This window comes from Vanessa atalanta, chromosome 13, assembly GCF_905147765.1.
Source record: "Vanessa atalanta chromosome 13, ilVanAtal1.2, whole genome shotgun sequence".
NCBI lineage: Eukaryota > Metazoa > Arthropoda > Insecta > Lepidoptera > Nymphalidae > Vanessa > Vanessa atalanta.
This window is the reverse complement of record NC_061883.1, coordinates 12294946-12316464: the sequence shown is the minus strand read 5'-3', so window position 1 is coordinate 12316464 and position 21519 is coordinate 12294946. Positions and strand designations below refer to the sequence as shown.

Sequence of the window (21519 nt, the reverse complement as noted above, 5' to 3'; positions counted from 1 at the left end):
CAATAGCATCAAATTGACCGTTACTGATAGATAACAAACAGTCCAGACTTCCGACTGCGCAGACGCGGAAACGTTGGAAGCAATTTCGCGCCCCACTGACTTGTTAATTTGCGAAACTGTTTTTCAAGTATGTTCTATAAAACAACGAAAATTAAAAATTACTCAGATCATATTCGACTTATTATTAAGCAAATTGTCATAAACAGCGCAAAATTAATTTCTAATGTCGATCAAACCTGTTATCAGACCGTTTTCGGACGCGACGTTTAATCAACGGCGTGCGAGATAACCAACAGAAACCTACTGTATTGACACACACCCTATTAGTTTAAGCCGCATATTTAAACCGTATTACGAAACCAACTATTAGATAGATACGATAGTCAGTTGGTATTACTTCAAATCAAATTCATTTCAACATGGACCTGCCAAATGCGCAGGAGATATGTTATGCACAAGTGTGTGGGCAAACATAATTGTACTCTATTCCTTTGAATCCGATGGGACAATCCGTCTCGAACGAAGATACGGCGTAGAGCCGGCTTGACGTGCCTTCTGAGACTCGTCCATCAAACAAAAAGGTTTATTACAGTAAACAATACTTCGACAATAACTTTTTCCTTTGTAGTGCATTGCATATACAACACATTATATTTATAAAAAAAATCGATACGCAAAATGTATCGAGTGTGAGTCACAGCCCGGCGAGCCCTAAGAAACCTTGACTTCTATCGGTAACTATGAACATCAAGGTCTGACTCGGTTCCTTGTATTTTTTACTAATCTCGGAAGTGAAGTGAACATAAATAGATGTTGGTATTGAAAAAGCTATTTTGTTGTTAAAGTGGTTTTTTTTTAGCATTAGCAGCCCGTAAATGTCCCACTGCTGGGATAAAGGCCTCCTCTCCCTTTGAGGAGAAGGTTTTGAAACATATTCCACCACGCTGCTCCAATACGGATTGGCGGAATACACATGTGGCAGGATTTCGTTGAAATTAGACACATGCAGGTTTCCTCACGATGTTTTCCTTCACCGCCGAACACGAGATGAATTATAAACACAAATTAAGCACATGAAATTTTAGTGGTGCCTGCCTGGGTTTGAACCCGAAATCATCGGTTAAGATGCACGCGTTCTAGCCACTGGGCCATCTCGGCTCTGTCTTGTTAAAGTGGAAATGTTAATAATTCGTTTTTGAATTCATTGCACAAATAATAAATTGCACAGGATAAACGACACTATATTAAACGTGCTCAGCGAGTTTATCAATAACAATAATCCGTTCCGGGCAAAAGTGAAAATTAAGAAATAAGTATTTGTAGAAGTACTAACTGTACCTACGTACACGACTAATGAATTAATATTATTTAAATAACTAAATGGTAAAAATAAAGAATTAAAACGCCTAGTAAAATAAATAATTTCAAATAATTCATTCGGACTTCAGCGAACCAAATCAAACACTTTATCCTGTACTAAGAGAGATAACGCATTTCACCGAATCATATCGAACAAATAAAACAAAATAACTAAAGCGCAGGTTCAAGGCAGTGTTTCCACGAGTCCGATCTATATTAATAAAATGATTAACACCGTTGTACGATACACATTGACGCCAATGCGGTTAATGATACATACGGGACAGTCAACGATGACCGTTACCGTGCAGTTTCAACATGTTGTGAATGAATATTAAATGAAAAACGTGACTAATGCAACTATGTCGATACTCAAACAACAACACGTAAACAACAGCATATTAATCAATATATCATTAGTTATAATATTAAACGTGTAGATTATAAACGACCCAACGGACGAAATATCAAACTACCAAATAAACAAACTGAAAGTGACGCAGCTATCAATCAATCTCACAGCCGATATAACGTTATCTTCTTCGAGCAAAGAGAACAATATTTAAAAAAAAAACGTGTCCTTCATTACCCAATACGTTATACGAAGATGGGTCGCTGTCTAGACAAACTTCTGTATTTATTTCGGTGGCTGCGCGTGCGTCATTCGAGTGACGTAACGAGGAAAAAATACCACCACAATTGTCACATCGAGTTGAATGCAACCCAAACATTTGTCTTATATCCGAGATGTATCTCGCTTGATGGAACGACGGACGTCGGGCGTCGATACGATTGTGTAATACGGCCAACAATAACATAGGAAATATACAGGGCTAATAAAAGATTTCAGTACCGTTTTAGCATATACAGACACACACACACACATATCACAATCACAATTATATCACAATCGAAATGTACTTTATTCAGGTAGCGTCTTACAAACACTACTGAAACTCATTTTTAATTTCATATAAACTTCGAACCCGTTCGAAATCTACATTCTACCAAAAACCGGCAAGAAACTCTGTAGTATTTTTTTTACTAATTAAATAAAATAAATATCAAAACAAATCAGTTACATAGATATTAAATACGAATAAATTATTTTCACGCTTTTTTATCGTTTATTTAATATTTTATTGCGCTATACACCTAGCGATATTTATTACTGTTTCTCTTGCACGATATTTGAATTTATTAATTGGTGACGCTGAGAGTACTTGTCTGCGGAATTTAGTATTATATTAGCGAATATATTATTCGCTATGGAAGGATGTATTTATGTTGCGGAAACGTAAACATGGTGTTACAAGTCAAGCAGACTTGTCGTCTTTATACAAACGTTTTGTTGTCACGGTTTCTGTCAAAATAATTAAAACTAATGTAGATATATGCATGATATTATTAATTTTAAGCGTATTATAAATTTGTTACTAAGGAAGAAACTGATATCCGACATAAAAGTCGGTCTACTTTTGATGTTAGTGATCTTCAAATAATGTATTATATTTGTTGCTATTACTAGATCTACATTACTTACATCAATATTATGTTCGTTAGAGTTATTTTTTTACACATTGTATAACTATAATTTATTAGAATAATTTAATTAATAATATGTCGATTGACTATTTTTAGAATATGTTGTAATGTAATATTTTAATTTTTCACGATTAATACTGGCCGGGAAGAAAAAGAATCTCAAGAAATCGAACGCGGCGGCAGTGTTTTGTTATAATGCTAATTATTTTAAAAATAATTAGAATTATAGACGAGATTTGGATAATACGGGATGTATTGTGAAACACGGATTAATGGACAAAATAAATGTGAAAATAGTGTTAATAAATGAATCTGGAACAATATCGTTGTTTAAACTTGCGACCATCCTAAGATGTTACTATTGCAAAAAAAAATATTATTAATGCCAAGAATTCCTCGAGTTCTGAAACAGCTCGTTTTTGAACAATAGAATTAGTTTCTATATCTGAAGGATGACCCCAAAACAATATACCTACCATAAACCAAATATATTATTGTCTCATTTTCCTAAGTTTGACAATTTCGATATTAAACAAAATTGAACAATACTAAGACACATATAATACAATAACGTTGCCAATCTGTATCGCATTCCACATGCAGACCATTTCTCTCTAATTCTCTCCTCTTAACGACGTTACATCATCTCTAGAATCATTGTCGTGGGCTCGCAACTCACAACGCAAACTCTCGCTAAATTTAACATAACAATAATTGTTATTGCGGCTTACACTTGTTGACAAAAGCCTACGTCACCATTTAACTTGTACGATTGTCTCGGTAATATAAGAGTAATATTTCAAAGCTGGAGAGATTATATGGATGTTCCCTTACTATTCGAAACTATTCCAGATTTGGTGTATTAATTCGCGCCTGATTTTTCGAGGTTATATTTAGAGGATATATCAGTTCACGACATGAATCTCAAGAGTGGAGCAGTCACTATGAACCAATATTACAAATTGTAAACAAATAGTCATCGTGTCGATGAAACTGAGCTGAGACAAATAGACAACTTTGACATTGATACACGATATCAGCGATCGAGATCTTAAATAATATGGTAATAATTATGGATTCGTGAAAACGGTACGTTCCAAATGACCGACGTTTAAAACGTCATTTAGTAGTAAGAACGTAACGTAAATTATCATCGGAACTTTGGAAGTAAATTGAACTGAAAAATACAAATCGTTTGATAAAGTGTTGTATTATAAATAAAGATCTATTAATCAAGAACTGTTTATAGTGTACTATACAGTAGACCTATTAGTAGATCGCCAGGAATATGTAATTTTTTATCTCATTCATCGATATTTGAATAATTAAAACCAAGTGGCACAGCTAGTATATATATATATATTTCTTCCTGACTTCATAATTTGTCATTCGGGTGAAGACAAAGCATAGTATAACTATAAAACCTCTATTCATCGAATGCAAGTAAGGGGGTAAGTCTGCTATGGTGTTAATCCTGTTTGGAAAGTGTGCCAATGAGTGGTTGTGCTCGAGAACGATCCGTCATCGAGTTCCGGCAAGGGGTCAGTGGCCCGCCGGTCAGCGCCGGCTCGTCTCTGGCACGTTCAGGACTGGTTCTGACGGACTTGAGCCCAGTCTTGGACTAGACCTCACTGATTAGGAATGTCATCCTCAGATATAAATCTTGCATTTATTTTGAAATTCCTATTTCCTTATTACTTAGCGCTTTAACAATAATGTAACTTGTCAAGATATTTTAGACAAACAAAATAATCATTTACGAAGTTTGACTCATTCAGAAAAAGATCTTCAAACACAAATCAAATCTTGATGCTAACGTAAATTCGTAGTCATCGAAATTAAAAAATATATTTAAAAAACGTTAGGTTAAATTGTTCAAAAGTAATTTCATCGTCAACTTATCTTTAAACTTGAAAACAGACGATGTCAATAGTTATTTTTAGGAAAACAATCCCAGCGACCACGTGCGTCTCTTTCACCGGTTCATTGGTGTGGAAAATATAATATGTACAATAAAGGCACAATCGTAATACCGGCAATAGAGCATGTATTAGTTATCTACAGATAACAAAGTGTTTACGATAATATCATGATTGAATAAACATGACGATGACGCTTCTCGTATAACACGCGGGCTGTCCTCGTACTGGGATGTTAATTTATAAACTATCCTCTATATAAAAAATATAGGATCCACAGAGCAGATGATCTACGGCTCTCACAGAATAGTAATCTGAATGATGATTAGTCAGTCATAATGCTACGATAGCTGGAAAATTATAAACCAATAGTTAAAGACCGAAAAAGGTTGTGGAAACAGATAATCAGGTCGATACTCCATACCAAGCAAATACAAATAAATTTACTGATGGTGATTAGAAAAAGTAATATTTGTTTCCCCTAAGTTATCTTGAATATGTTAAACTTTGCAGACATATGTAATTTCGGACATACAAGGATATGTTAACGAGCATTTGAAGGGTGGAACGGCTTTGGACATCAAGGTGAAAACAATTTTACCGACTGAGTCTTGATTTGATTTTTACTTGACTGAGCCATTGTGTTGGGTGAAGGTGAGCAGAGGTGTGCTAGTGTGCCTTTCAAAGATAAAAAATTGATGGGATAAAGAAGGTTATATATTCTAGTATCATACTAATAACTAATACGTAATAGGTACGTATTACTAGTAAAGTAACGCAGTAGGACGCCCGCTTGTACTTCGATAGCCCATTCTCCAATTGAATGTTCATTACTGTGTCAACAAAAGTAGTCTCTGATTTTACTTTCCAATTAACGGACAGGCTTCGAGCTCAAGTTGAGCACAGATGAGTAATACCGTAGTCCTGTTCTGTACAACATTCGAAAGTTAACGAAGGAATAGCTCGTAGAATATTAAATAAATCATGTAGAATATTAAATGCATACGTATATTTACAATATAGCTAGACGTCCAAATTGACGTTTACAGAGGATAATCTCGGAACTACAGATCGGATTTATGCGCAATTTTCCCGTAGCACTTTAGCCAACAAACCAAAGGAGAGCAGTATCCATGACCATCTACTATGGCGAAATAGAATCGTATTTAGTTAACACTACTTACATTTGCTCGTTGAGTGACACTAATTAAATAATAACGGTAAATAAGACAAGCGTCAATATTATTTATTAAAATGGGATTTTCGGGAATAGAGCAACACGATTTTGCTTTTGGATTATCGAGAGAGACCGAGTTTTGCCACTACACATTAAAATCTCATGACTTATCCACTTATATAGAACTCCGTGATAATTATTTGTATTTAATGTACGAAAATATACAGTGAAAAAACCAAAACAATTGCTTTTTTTCAACTGAGAACTCTCACGTGTAGAAATTCAAAAACACGTAAATGATTTTCTCTTCAGGATGTCTAACATAAATTCATCTTCAAAAATGTATTTCTATACCATAATTCCCTCCAAAAAAATATTATTAGTTTGTATTAGGAGGGGTGCACAATAACTCAATGGATCAGGATCAAACCTGCCACTCTAATAGCGCTACGAAGCCTGTATACATTTAAGATATCGAAACTTCAAAACAACCAAAACGAAAAATGATATCTCTGGTCTTATCGAGTGCAGTGAATGGAGCTTGGAATCGTCGATCGTCCAATGTAAGTCCGATACGAGAACCACGCGACGACCACGAAGTTAAACGAAACAAATCACATTATCAACGATATTATTTATTATGTATTATACAATACGTTTTTAAGCTTTTATTGTACGCATGTTCGAGATCATTCCACATTAAGATTCAAATCGACACGAATGTGTGTGTAGTCTTGAATGTGTGCGCTTATCAGCCTTGAAACTCATGTGGTATACATACTTCCATTATTAGAAGTTAAATAAAATTTAAAAGTGTAATATAACTATTTATAAAATGTCGTACGAGAACGAATGATAGCTCATAGTAATTATAAATGATAAACTAATAGGGCTTAGTTATAACACAACCAGAGTGTCTGATAATGAGTTACAAAACTTGAATCTTCACTTTCCAGATGTCATATAAACGATTATTATATAATACTAATGTATATATTATATTATATTGTGGGTATATTTTATTTTAGACTAGCATTCTGACACTAGAAACAACTGAACCGAAGAATCAATTAAACTTTGTCACTGATAAAAAGCCACAATACTGTTGATAGCAACGGCGATAAACCCTGTGTTATTCTAAAATATCCAATAGATGGAAGGCGATCACGTGACGTCAGTGTTTACATAAACAACATCCCAGTAATGAAGAAAACGAAGCGATGTTTGTATAATTCTAAAAGTAAATCATGACAACAGACATAAAGTAATTCGCGGCGATATCGAGTGAAGAAAATGATAAGACCGAACGCGGATACGACACGCACACATACGTAAATACTTTATAAAAGTAAATGAGAACTCACACATATTTATGTGATAAAAATAGCAACACCGATAGCGCAAACACACCAACACACGCCCACACGTTGTACGTGAACTGTAATAAAAACATACATAGACACATCGAGTGCGCTATGAATAAGACACAAATTGAAATGGAACTATACGAGTTGTTTATATAAACGCCGGGCCACTGAGCCAATTCCTAGGGATAGCACCGGAACACAAAATCGCAATCCCGAGACAGCGAATAGGAAATACTTTGCGAAAAAAAACCAGATCTAAAACACGATAGTGACCCGCGATCTGTTCGTAACTAGAGCCACACTCGTCTAATCGAACGAGTACCGGTTCCGTCTGGTTCCAATAATAGGTTGGTAAGGAACGAAGAATGTATAAGGATTGCGGACTCACCTAAATTTATGACATACATGGCCTGGGAGCGCTCGAGCCGCTGCGCGTGCTCCACGGCCTGGTATAGTCCGGAATCCACTTTAAACACTTTGAAAAACTGTATCACAAACGGTATCCACTGCGCTGAACGCAAGCATCTTATGTCGGCAGTAGAACGGCCGCTAGCGACGAGCGGCGACGGCAAAAACTGACGTGACAGAAACACCGAACACGACAAGCTGGCTCGGATCGCAAGCGGACACTGAGTCGGCCGCACGGAGAGCGGCGCGGGCGATGCGGTCGAGGCGAACCATGCTCCTCATTCACGCGCCTACCGCGCACGCGCAGCGCTGCCGGCTTCTGTCATCCGCTGGCCGTGTCCGCTGACGCGCGTTACTTTTCGTTAAAACGTCGAAAATCTTGGCAATAAACATACGACAACGCGTGCCAGCGTCGAATGCAGCTTTCCGAGAATCCCGATCTTACGCGAGAGTGGCACGAATCAAGCGATGACAACATTACCGGCAAATTGAAGGTTCATTTCAGACGAGTTCACGACCCTCCAATTGTTTAGATATTTAGGAAATTAATCAATAAAGTTCATTCAAATAAATTAAGTGAGCAACGAACATATTAACCTATACACGTTCGACGTTTCTCATTAAATTACAAAGTAATTTATGCAAATGTTGAAAATGCAATCCATTATATTGTATATTGTCTAAAATATTCTGACGCAATTAGTCACACGTGTGTGCGTGACGATTCTCATGAATATATCAATGGAAAAAACACAGCGAACAGGCTAAACCTGCTAAACATTTAATCTGTCCCGTGCAAATTATATCATAATTTACTTTCAAAATAAATTGCGTCTGTGCATTATGAAAGTCTATAACGTTCTAAACCACTAATAGTTGAAGCAATAAGCATCATCGAACCGTATTACGAGATAAATAATTAGATAGACATTTGGGTACGTCGCAACAGGAAATAATCTGGAATTACGATCATGCCCCATTGACCGAATTTCCGCCACGGCGCCTAATCTCAGAGACTAACCAACTCAGCATGATATGTGTTATTGTGGACTAGTATTCCCTCTCACTCCCTCCTCCTCGACTCTCAAAAGCATCAGCTCGGTACCATCAGGAACGGCACGCAACACGAATACACGGAGCACCTACAGTTTCACTTTTCGAGGATACGTGCCTCGTCGTATAATACAGCCAACTTGCGAACTTCGAGCAACAGTTGTAAATTTCTCGGCATAAAATCGAAAAACTTTTACCAGCCCGACCCTTATAAGCCATTAGATAAAGGAAGTTTAGCATTTACTATATATCGATACAAAGTATTCGCATACTATTCGTACTTCCTAAACGAAAAGTTTAAGAATACGAATCGACGTAAGTGCCCCTTTTTCTTGATACAAAAGACGCCGTTCGATATCTAGAAGATACAATAAATGGAATAGGTTATAGAAATATCATGACTCAGTTAAATGATTTGGCGAAGAACATTTACCCGACAAGCAATTAAACCGCTTTCCTGATTTCCTAATGTATTAGAGTTTAATAGTCAAGTGTCAATGACGTATCTCACGTTGGAAATAAATACAAGCTGGAGTTGTTTGTCATAGCGAAGTAGTAGTCGGCGCGTTACGAAATTATCTTTTCAGCGTCAAAGTCGAGGCCACGCCGTGTCAACGTGACATTCGGGCGAGATTTTAAGAACGTTAATATGCACGAATAGAAAAATAATTTCGTATTTAAGACCAATTTAAAAAGAGGCCAACTACCGTTTGATCGAATTGGAAATGGATTATTATTTTTATTAGATAAAAAAATATCATGAAAATTATTACCTCCATCAAAATTGCAATAAATTAACGATTACTGTATATATATCTGATATCTGTATTCATAGTTAATTAAAATAAAAACCTGCAATTAAAATATTAGGTGTCGCGTTACAAGTTTTTTGTTTTGCGTCTGTGACGTAATTGATTTTAGTATAGTGTGAAAAACAATGAAGTCATAATAACATTAGCATCGTGACACTTCGACACTTATTTTAAATCTACCGAGATCCAGTTAAAGAAGTTAAACAGGAATAATATCAGTTGAGATACGACTGCAATGTACACAAAAAACTTATTATAATTTCAAATTATTAATAAATAAACCTAACAACGTAATTTTTTTGTTTAGCTTAATTCTTTATAAGTTAAAACATTTCAAGGTTCTTTCATCTTAATAAAAAAGTACGTAATACACTTTTTATACTTATTCTAAGTCTTGATGAATTATTTGAATCAACTTTTAATTGTTAAATAGCGAATTATATGCTAATTTTTTTGCACAAAGTCATTGCAAAGATAAAATGGTAGTAATTAGAGAAACGATTATAACGATATTTAATAGTTAGGCGGACGAGCAAAGTGGTAGAATATCTGATTAGTGGGTTGGACATACTGCCAGACCGGCTCGCACAAAACGCTACCACTAAGTAAGGCCTATGCTAGTAACAAAAATTAAAAAAAAGAAAAATAAATACGATAGTTCTACTACAATATACTATTCCAATATAAACGATTCATTAAATTCAATATGTAAATTTTTGAGTGAGCTATTTATTGACCTCATATATGTATTACACTATATGTATATCTAATCAAAATTACAAAACAATTTTACACCATACGTTATTTTAATTACGTCGTCTTATGAAATAATCGCACCAACCTCTGAACGATTATAGATTGATTTTCATTGTTATTCAGTATTCAATCCCCAGAGACCAAGGCTAGCCTTTAATATACACATACATATATTCAAGATTTATACATATTCGTATTTAATATTGCTCACTTACAACTAATACATAAATTATTGTATAAATTGCATGGCGGCTGGACACGCTGGTCTTTAAGACCTCTTTTTAGTTATAAAGTATAACTGCGACAGAACTATTGTGATGACGATTCACGAGTTAAAGTTGCAAGGCCGATGTCGTTGGCTAATTTAAGAACAAAAATTTCTCATAGGTACTCAACTCGAATGATATTGCAAACAGTCGCACGTTCGCTTTTCGCGATTGAACGTAGGTCGAGGCGCCATTGAGATATCGCCGACGTTCTGTTTATCTCATCACTAATTTTATAACCTGTGTAATACACCTGTGCGCACTGCCTGTGCACTATATACTCTGCGCAGTTGAGTCTCTGTTGGAGATATTGGTGAAGAGGACATCATCATAAGATGCCGTAGATATGTCTGGTTTTATACACCAACTTATCAGCTATTTTACCCCTGCGCATAAGTTATTGTGAACATGTAGTACAGTGAAAGGTAATAACAGGCACGAGAAACATTTAACTTTGATGTAGACAGGGTTGGTAGCGCACTAGCTCTGAAGGTTTCAATTTCTTACAGGTACTCTGACCGAATGTCAATGGTTCACCTGATAACTCGTCAGGAAAAACAGTAACTCGTCTGTCTTCAAACAATAACATTAGACATTTTTTTTTTTATGTTCATGATCGAATGGAAAACTCGTGCGGACAAAGCAACAGACTTTGTCAATGGCTCGTCAATCGTGAGAGCTACGATATGCTGTGAGTATATATAGAGCCAGGTATAATAATGATTAAGACATAAATGCTCGCGAATTACGCAAGACAAAGAGAAAAAACAATCCTTGGCGTCGTAATATCCGGTAAGTAGCTGGTGCTTACCCAAGTAGGCCTTTTAATGAATTTTAAATAATTTAATAACACACTTCAAACAATACGTATTTAAAGGTTTTAAAACTATTTTTTTTTTTCGTTTGCAACATTTCAGCTGTATAATTAATTAACATAATGTCCGTAAATATTTAAATCAATTAAGTTTTAAAACATCGTAACTCCGTTCAGGAGTATAAAAGGCCTTTGTTCAGCAGTAGAATATTCAAGACTATTACTTTGACCTTCGGCTTGTTTTCCATGTTTCGAAAATAAAAAGGGGCGTCACTTTCGAAACATTCAAAGAATAACTAAAATAACTTTACTCAGAAATCATAATATTTAGGACATAAATATTATTATGTACACATGGGTTAGTAAGTAAACATTAATTTCGTCTAGAAATTATAATTAAATAATGTATTTCTAATTATAATTGCAAATACAGTAGTTCGATTTAACCGTACCTAAACAGATTTTCATCGCTTACAATATTGTTTCAAAGCAAGCAAATAAATATAACAACAGATTAGCAGATAAATCAGAGCACATTAAAAAAAAAAAGAATTATATACATCCAGTATATAGAAATTCTGTTTTTTTTTTTTAATAATCTACAACTATCATCAGATATATAAAGGCGATGAAACAGCAGGTCTCGAAGGCGCCTCGAAGTCACGGCGTTACTCATTCCATTGATATAAACATTAATAAGACGCGATGATGTTTACTTATACTATCAACTGACTCAACACCTTGGCTGGACGCCTCGAGCCTCAGGGAGTGAGATCAATTTATATTTAAGACTTTTTTTCACAAATATCATATCGGCACAGACGTCTCGACCTTCAGTGCAATCTTTTCTATTATTTTATTTACATTGTTTATTCGTTTCTTCATATAAAATCATTTGGATTATATTCGTAAACTTATTATGCCATATATCGAGGAAACGACGATAATGACGATAGTTTTGAATCAATATCGAGTTTGGAAGGAGTTCAAATCAATATGATGAGTTTTCATATAAGTACAGATGTTGGTATATTTTGTGTTTGAGATTAATTGATTTCGACATCGTTTTACCGGTCATAGTATTGTACCTCGTATGTATATTTTTATTTTCACTTCGACGTAACTCGCAGCTAAATAGAACTGCAGCTCATGAACTCTATACAGATTAATCGACCGTCGTGACAATTGGTATAAATTTGATCATGGAGAACATATTATCGCAAGTTTTATCAGATAAAAAGCTAACAAAAAGCTAATCAAAAATAAACCATGTCAGTTTTACCTTTCCGATATTATAATTCAATTGGTCATTTGGTACCTCAGACAACCTCTACCTTAGAAAAATAGAGACATTGACATTGTATGTGTTCTCAATTGTAAAGCCGACATTATGGTAAAATGACTTAACTCGAATAAAAATATTACGCAAAAAATTATCTTCATAGATTAGATAATTTATACGATACATTATAGGCAATGTGTCAGCAATAACACGAAGACGTCACCTCGCAGGCGCCGGTGCAGACGCGAGGTTTACGCATCGTGATCATATACGCCACCGTCTGACACCGGCGCCGCGCCGCTCGCAGCTCGACCGAAATAGCCCACAATTCAACACACTATTAAATAATTGAAAACTTAATCGATAACACACAACCTTGACGTGTTCTAGCAGTTTTTAATACTCGGGCCTCTCTATGGGAAAAATATATTTTATTCTTTTCTAATTATTTAAGTTAGTTATAATAGTTTAACATCTTAAGAACTATGGGGACAAGACTGTTTTAGCTGTGCGCTGTAAATATTCTAATAAAAAAAAACATATTTACGTTCAAACTAATACTTAATAATGTTCTCACATATATTTATATTTTTGATTGTAATTTTAAAACTTAAAATTGATGTCATCCGTTCTGAATTATTAACTATCTTTTCTATTGCATATATTAACCATATTTGGTTTTAATCTGATTTGTATCATATCAATGAAATCAATAAATTGAAATCGTTTAAATTAGCGTATTAAAAAAAGAAAACATTTACAACAGTTATAATAGTGAAAAAAAAATTAAATCATTTCAGAAACAGTAGTACATTACGCATTGTCTATTTTCAAAGAAGCTGACACAGTCGTGAGTCACTTCACTGGGAAATCCAACTTCCGAGGTACCACGGCAGACTGTCACCGCTAGTTTGAAACTTCGTGCGTCAAACGTGTCCCAAATATCCTCTCTGCGTTTTCTGCGGTTAGTTTTCTTAGTTATACTCTTTAAAAACACTCTAAATCATTTGAATTCACAGCGACAGGTGTTGTGCGAAACGGCAGACGATTGCTTAATATTTTTGTACTTGTATATTTTAAAAGACCGAGATATTAATTGATTTGAGATGACATGAATGATGAATGAACGATGACGAATGAAACATAACCGATCATAACTGATTTAAACTGAATCAATTATAATTCCTCTCAGGGAGTGCGATTTTTTTTTTGCAAGAGAATATCATTCGGGGCTCCTTGTGTCGGATTTATTTCTACCACATATATCTGTTTCTGTACACAGACAGTCAAAGACAAAACAAGTCAGCAACTAATCCCCTGTTTGTCAACCGATTTTCATAAAAGTATTATCAATACAAAAAAAAATGGAAATGAGAGTATAAAACAATTGTTAGAAATAATAAAAAACTTTCAATAATTATTATGGTTTTCAATAAATTCCACCACCGGGCGAGCCCTAGGACTCACTAATCCGGAGTGGCGCATCATTGTTGACTAAGTCCTAACATTCTCCTTAAACACGAGAAACCTACCCACCAGTTACACGTCGGCAATTTCTTACTAATTTTAAACATGTTATTGATGAAGTTATTCATAACTATTTACGGGCAGTGCACATAAAAATTAAACCCAGTAATCAGTAAGAATTCTCTTATACTAAACGATGTTGTCTGCGGTAAGTTTCGAATATATTCTTACAGATTAACTCAGTGACTGTAAAGAATTTTATTAATGTCGAAATGCTAAAAAATACATAAATAAATTACATCTACATCAAGGAAAGCGATACCAAACGAGAGTCATATTTTAGAAACGACTTTTATTTTATATTGCTAATACATACTTGAGTAACACTTAACAAACATGTATACTATCTGCCCGTCTCGACATTGTGTGGCTAATTTTTTTTTTTTTTCGAACCCGATGGCAATGCCATCATCCGGTCCATTTTAAACAAACAAACACAAAATTCTCAATAAAATGAGGGTAAACATTAAGAAATTCAATGACATGCAGACGTATAAAAGAGCTATATATAACATATATATATATATATATACTATGAAGTAGATATATAAGTACATAATAACTAGCAAATATTGAGATAAATTGCAGTGTAGTCGAATTTAATGTGCATAAATACACTCAGATATATTTTCCCGCTCTCCGTCCAAAGGAACAAGCCCCAAGAGAGCGGGCAAAGGATCCGCAGCTGTACGTGCTTTCCGAACCACATTTTTCATTTATAAAGAAGTTTAATTATTACAATGCCGCAGTCAGTGTGTTATGGGACAATTTGGACTTTCTAAGCCTATTTCTTCCTTATGTTGAGAATACGCACTCCAACATCTCCTGCCCAGAATAATCTTCGAGATGGACTTAGCCGAAACACGCGGAAAACATAATTATTGTATAATATTCATTTAATTTCCTTATTTAAAAATGTTGATTGTATTGCTTGAATAAAAGTGCAATGTAATTTTAACATGTTTGAAAACCATCAATACCATACAATAGTTTCATACGACCATGGATTACATATTGTATGCTGATCCGTCATTGTTTTTTCCTATTATAAAAACAATTTTCTATCAAAAAAACCACACTCAATTTTGATTACCAGACAGACAAATTTTAATACACATTTTGAAAATATAGATTTAGTATTTGCAACAAAAGATATATTACTATATTTAATGGCATACGTGTTATGATATACGAATAGATTGTTATATTTTGTTGTCCGGTTTTGATAGAAATATTTTTATTATCATTTTGAGACACCTTTTAAATCAACCTTAATGTATCCTCAACGTCGTTACCCTAATGCTTTTTTTATGCAATAGATTTTTTTAGTAACTTTTACAATCAAAACAAGGTCGAAAATGAAACGCAATTTAAAAAAAAAATACCCGCATCCTGTTTAATATGTAATTTATTTTGAAATTTGCATTTTACGATAACTTTTTAATATGTCGCTGGTATTTTGTACAGGACATTAACGCGACACAGGAAGTATTCAAAGATTAAATTCAGGATATTATTCTTCTATTTTATGTCATAGGTAGGATTATTGTCAAAACGGGCCGCCTGATGGTGTGTGGTCACCACCGCCATATCTCTAATGCGACAGAAATCTTGGGAACTAAAATGTCAGGTCCTTTGTGCCTATAGTTAAGCTTTCTCACTCACCCTTCACACCGGAGCACGACAATACTGTGTATTGTTGTTTGGGGGTAGAATATATGATAAGATATGTTATACTGGATCGCTGACCCTTCAACACGGAACACAACAATCATAGGTGTCACTACTTGGCGGTAGAATATGAATATGATGAATATATGAATGGGTCAAATGTCACCACGTAAATCCACTACTTCATTTCCAAATTCATTCATCTTCGGTTAGTAGAATATAATGACCAACGCAGGATACTTCACGAAGAATATTTTCCTATATATATGTATATATAAAATGTTCTAGACATATATATATATATATATATGTATACATCTATAGGGAGTGATAACACTGTGTGAACTTCACACGTACGAATTCGGAAGGAGCAGCTAGTAATTATGTATACTACTAAATAAGAAGACTACGAATGAAAGTTATAATTCAAAATTGGTAATCTCCGCCAATAATAACCATATAATTTGCCAGGTGTATGCCAGGGCTTATTAGAAAAATCTAACAATATATCCTAGTATAAGAAGCAGCAAGGGACCTAGACACCTAGTTTACATATAACAAACTGTGGCATTTATATTGCGGTTCTTCTCGGTCGAATCGAACCGGTAGTAGCTTTACATTGAATTCAACACTGTAACATGACGACAAAAGTGCTTTAATGAGTTTCCTTGAATAAAGAATATTTTGATTTTGATTAATTTTTTTTGGAATTTACAACTATCGAATTAATTTAGAACTATTTTCGTGTTCTGTTGACCTTTGAATTCCAAAATCGAATTCCGACAGGTTCTCCTTCAAATTATAAAATAAAAAAAACCGGTGACACGACGTGTATGTATGATCTCAATCGTTTGAAGTTAATATTTTGGTCAACATTTAAAAAATCAAAACACAACGAGAATTACAATCATATATTTATTTGGCCCACTTTATATTCATAATAATTAACGAAAGATAAAAAGTGTATTATACAAAAATAAATCATTTGAAAATGTTTATTAAAATTTTGAAACTATTTTTACATTTAAGATTATTGAATTGAATACATCATTACAATTCAAAGTCATAACCTTTCATCAATATAGCGCTATACTTACTTTTAGACTATCTAAAATTTACTGGTCGGAATGAAACTCGGCGTGATTATGTTTTCACCTCAACAATATTTCATTTGAATTGTCTGAAGTGTTTTAATAATAATTTACTTGGTGGTAGGACTTTGTACAAGCCCGTCTGGGTCGGTACCACCCACTCGTCAGATATTCTACCGCCAATCTGCAGTACTCAAAAATGTTGTGTTCCGGTTTAAAGGGTGAGTTAATACATGCACTAGAGATATAACATCTTAGTTTCCAAGGTTCCAATGCGCCACGCATTGAATGTATGGAAAGGTTAATATTTTTTACAGGGACATTGTCTATGGGCGGTGATGACCATATTTACCGTCAGGTGGCCTGTTTAAAAATAAATACTGGCTATCTGTATCGCGCCTCCACTTATATATATCTCAATTTGCAATTTTTCACAAATACATATACGATACGTGTCAGCTCTCAGTCAGCATGATTATTTCCGAAATCTTCAACCAACATCGTCGTAGTTCAGCCAATTCAAACGAAACCACAATGAATTATACAATTGTATCTTTAAAAAAATATATAAAAATGTTCTCGCCGAATCTCCATCGCCGGTTCTTCTCGAGTGATGTTACTTTCCGAACTGGTAGATTTTGGGTTCTATGTTGAATAAAGATTTTTGAATTTTTGCCCGCCCATTTGTGATACTCGTATCAAAATCTGATCGATAGCTACTGAGTTTATCGCGTTCAAACAGACATATATAGAATTAATTATATAATATGATAACGAGAACAAAACACACCTACACATAGCACAATGTTGGCTGTCGCCGTGAATATTTGAAGACAATACGAGCAGCACAACAGTTAAGACGATAGTTAACAGACGATAAGTAAGAAGTTTTCAATGTTAATACACACATCACACGAATGTGTTGTTTCAAGTGCGGCCGGCGGTCGTATTGAATGAGAAACGCTTACATGTAAGGTCCCAACTCCCTTGTCACTAGTTGACTTTGCCTACATTATCGTAATAATAATAAAATTTCCAATACTAGCTAAAAATATTCGTCCTAATGTGGAGTATTCATTTTATAAAAACATTACGAAGTTTTGTATTCAAGATAACCGATCCATATATCAGACATTAGCCTTGCAACCGTATACAATTTTTAACTTAAAGCATTTTTTAATAATCGTGTACAAGTTAATTTGAATACATAGCAATGAAACAATAAATAAATTAAATGTATCAAATTAACCACACCCAAGGAATCGAAATCAATACATACTTTAATGCAAGCAATTTTGAATCGCCATTATAAAAGATTTAATTAAAGGTGAATCTACTACCGATTCGGAATGTAGATTCTACTAGCAAAATAACTCAGGCGTAATCTCTTTAAAAACTTTTCGCAATTCACATTACGTCATAATCTAATACATAACTCACTTGTTTGAGTTTTATTAATATAAGATTAATCTCTATCACATTGCAAAGAAACAAATATAAATTCGTATAAACAACCGTCCAACTATTAGCAGCATGACATTGAATGTCGATACCTGTACTTGAAATAAAAACAAAACTACTTCGGAATATCAATCACGCAAAACATGCGATACAGTATACGCATAGCAGAAACGTCACGGCGGAGCGACGGTGACGTCACACGTCACTCGTTAGGAGGAAAACTTTTTAACTTTCAAGCTGTGGTCGAACACGCAACAAAATTCCCGTAAACGGAGATGATTATCACATCATAACGTGACAGTACCAGAAATAATTGCGTGAGAACAGCCGCGGCTATGTTATTATCGATTGCGAAACTATTGGGTTATTATTTGTTTTAAGATGTTTACTTTTTCCAAAACTAAATCTGTAATACTTTAAAAAGCAATAAATATTTGTTTTAAACTTCCGCAATTGTTTTATATAAGATTAGACGAAAGTACCATATTTATCGATTGTTTCAATTTCAATCATGTTTATCAACTGAACTTCGTTTACAAATAAAATACTTTCATGCATTAAAATATTTGATTAAATTTTAGTACTATACTAGGTACTCTCGTCGAATTACTAAAGAACGAGTTGATACTATCAGTGATGTGATATAATTCCTATATATTAATGACATAAAACGTGACAAAAGGAAACAAGTGGAAGTTTAGTAAACATCATGTAAGAAAACAATATCATACGTAAACAAGCCTCTAAATATTTACCTGTAGCAGCGACGGTTGTGGGATTGACTGACATTGTCCTTAAGTTTTGCAAGAAATTCAATTACACTATTAAAATTCACTTGATTCCACACAACCAATATAAACAATTATACTGTTAGAATTTAAGGTAAACTTTTCCAAGGTAATTAGAATTCATATCGCACAAAATATAATAATTAAATTACATTATGAAATTAATAAGTACCGGTAAAGCAATATGTTTTAATTATTAAAAGCCTGCAACAGCTACATTTGTGTATCCGCAGAACATAACATTCATAAAAGAACGGACGCATTGAGACATGCGCTTTCTCCGGCGGTCGGACACCGACTGTCGCGTCGGCCGGGTCCGCGCTGGGTGGTGGGGGAAGGAAACACAGCCTCCAACCAACAATAATTATGTAAGTACGAGGGTTGTTGCTATTTTTAGAATTAAGGCGTATACGTAACCAGTTGAAGTACGACGTACAATGTTTTACCATCGGCATCGGCTTATAATAGTAAACTTTGAGTGCATGTATTCGCAACGTTTCTATTTGTGGAGCTCTTGGTGCTGTCTCGCTAGTTTCGCAACAAGCTAATCCAATGTTTGCTTGGAAGTCGAGCGCGATCGGATCTTAGCACCGGCACTTAGCGGTTTCTGCTAGCAATTAAACTTCACAAAGCTTTTAATGAGTGCGTGAACATAATAGTAAAATATGGACGCCGGTTTCATAAGCGTTAAAACTATTTCGTAACCGAAAACCGAGAATATCGGTTCCAGAGTCGCACCAAAATAGAATTGCATTTCAGAGTACATTAATTCATTGTGATGTACAAAGAAATAATTACTTAGAAGTAATTTAACTTTGCGCCTTAACATTTCACAGAAAAAGATTAAATCAAAAGTCTGATAAGGAGAAAGGTATAAATAAAATGTAATATAGGTTGTCTAAGTTCACGCTTATGTACGTTAGGTACCTCCCTCCCACGTGCAAGCCACCCACCACCACGAGCACCAGCCGCGTTTAATTAACTGCTCTATATAACCGCACCGTAACAATAAACTTGTCGAATCGACAATGAACATTGGTTGCGTCAATTTACAGGTAGAACAACTAACTATAAAAAATCCAGACTAGGTAAGTAAGATTCAACTTCGAAAATGGCTACAAATCGGATTACGGTCGTCTTCCTCGGGAATTCTCTTATTTTGCTTTTACCCATTAAGCCAGACTTGTAAAGGCAGTTTGAGGGTTAAAGTTACAATAGTATATTATCTTCAGCCCTTTTGTAGCAAGACTGCGCGCAAAATTTTATAATATGGTATTTTTTTGTTAAATTAAAACATCGTTTTTTCCTTAATGTGTCATGTGTAACTTAAATGTAACGATAACAAACTATTTTTTGTTATTAGTAAACGGGAATACCCAAATTACGGTCTTTTTAATCTAAATTTACCATTTATTACTTAAAATTGTTTACTATTTACAAAGATCGCAAGCTGTGATAGTAGAGTTTAGTAGGTTACAACAAAGATCAAATAATGATTATCTTAATTAAAAAACAAAACATAAAGAATTGCAAATTATAATTCGCAGCTCAAATAAATCAAGACATGATTGTTGATGTAACATTTGGAATAATTAAGATGTTTTGATTCGACGGCACACCTTCAAGCCTAACACGTACTATACGTGTTAGGCTTGTAAATTGTAAATATGAATTAAGAATTTAAGAAAATCATCATTTTTCCTAATGGAACTCACGCTACACCTTTTGACAAGGTACAAAACGGACGCCTGGAAGGAAACGCAATCAAGCAAAAGAGCGATAAACGCCTGCACGCTGGAACAATTGCTGGGAACACGCAGTACAATTTCCTAGAAGCCTGCCAGCCACCCGCCACCCTCAGCCAGGCTCGACAACGTGGGCGTGTGTTGACAAACTGTGTTGCTGAGTCTATTTCTAGACAGAGCCACGCCCATGTTCAGGAGACGGGGAGAGGGGCGTTCCTCCCTGGCCGGGGCCTCTCCCGGCTTCCTATAAGCGCCCTTGACCTTCCGTATCCAAACAACCGTAGTCACAACACGCTGAGACACCCCGGTAATTTGTTCCTTTAATGGTTTTTGTCAATCTATTGTAACTTCAAATTCCATCGTCTGACTTACCTACAACAAAATTATAAATTTGTTCAATATTCTGGCCGGTGTTCACTGCTCTAATCGTCAAAGAACTATGCATGGTTTCACTGTAGGTACTAAAAAGATACGTGCT

The 21519-nt window shown here is 34.8% G+C and overlaps 1 protein-coding gene across 8 annotated transcripts in view; it reads right to left on the bottom strand.

The window, feature by feature from the left end:
- LOC125068033 (histone deacetylase 7) overlaps positions 1-21519 on the bottom strand; it is a 69991-nt gene that overhangs the window by 36487 nt on the left and 11985 nt on the right. The window contains exon 1 of one of the 8 annotated variants that reach the window (XM_047676995.1): positions 19264-19354. The exons of 5 other annotated variants lie outside the window; for them this stretch is intronic. In XM_047676995.1, coding sequence (XP_047532951.1) covers positions 19264-19297 — 34 coding nt within the window. In that variant the 5' untranslated portion in view covers positions 19298-19354. Of the gene's footprint in view, positions 1-7755; positions 8118-19263; positions 19355-21519 lie in introns of those variants that run through there. 2 more of the 8 variants (XM_047677001.1, XM_047676998.1) reach the window with 2 other exon arrangements.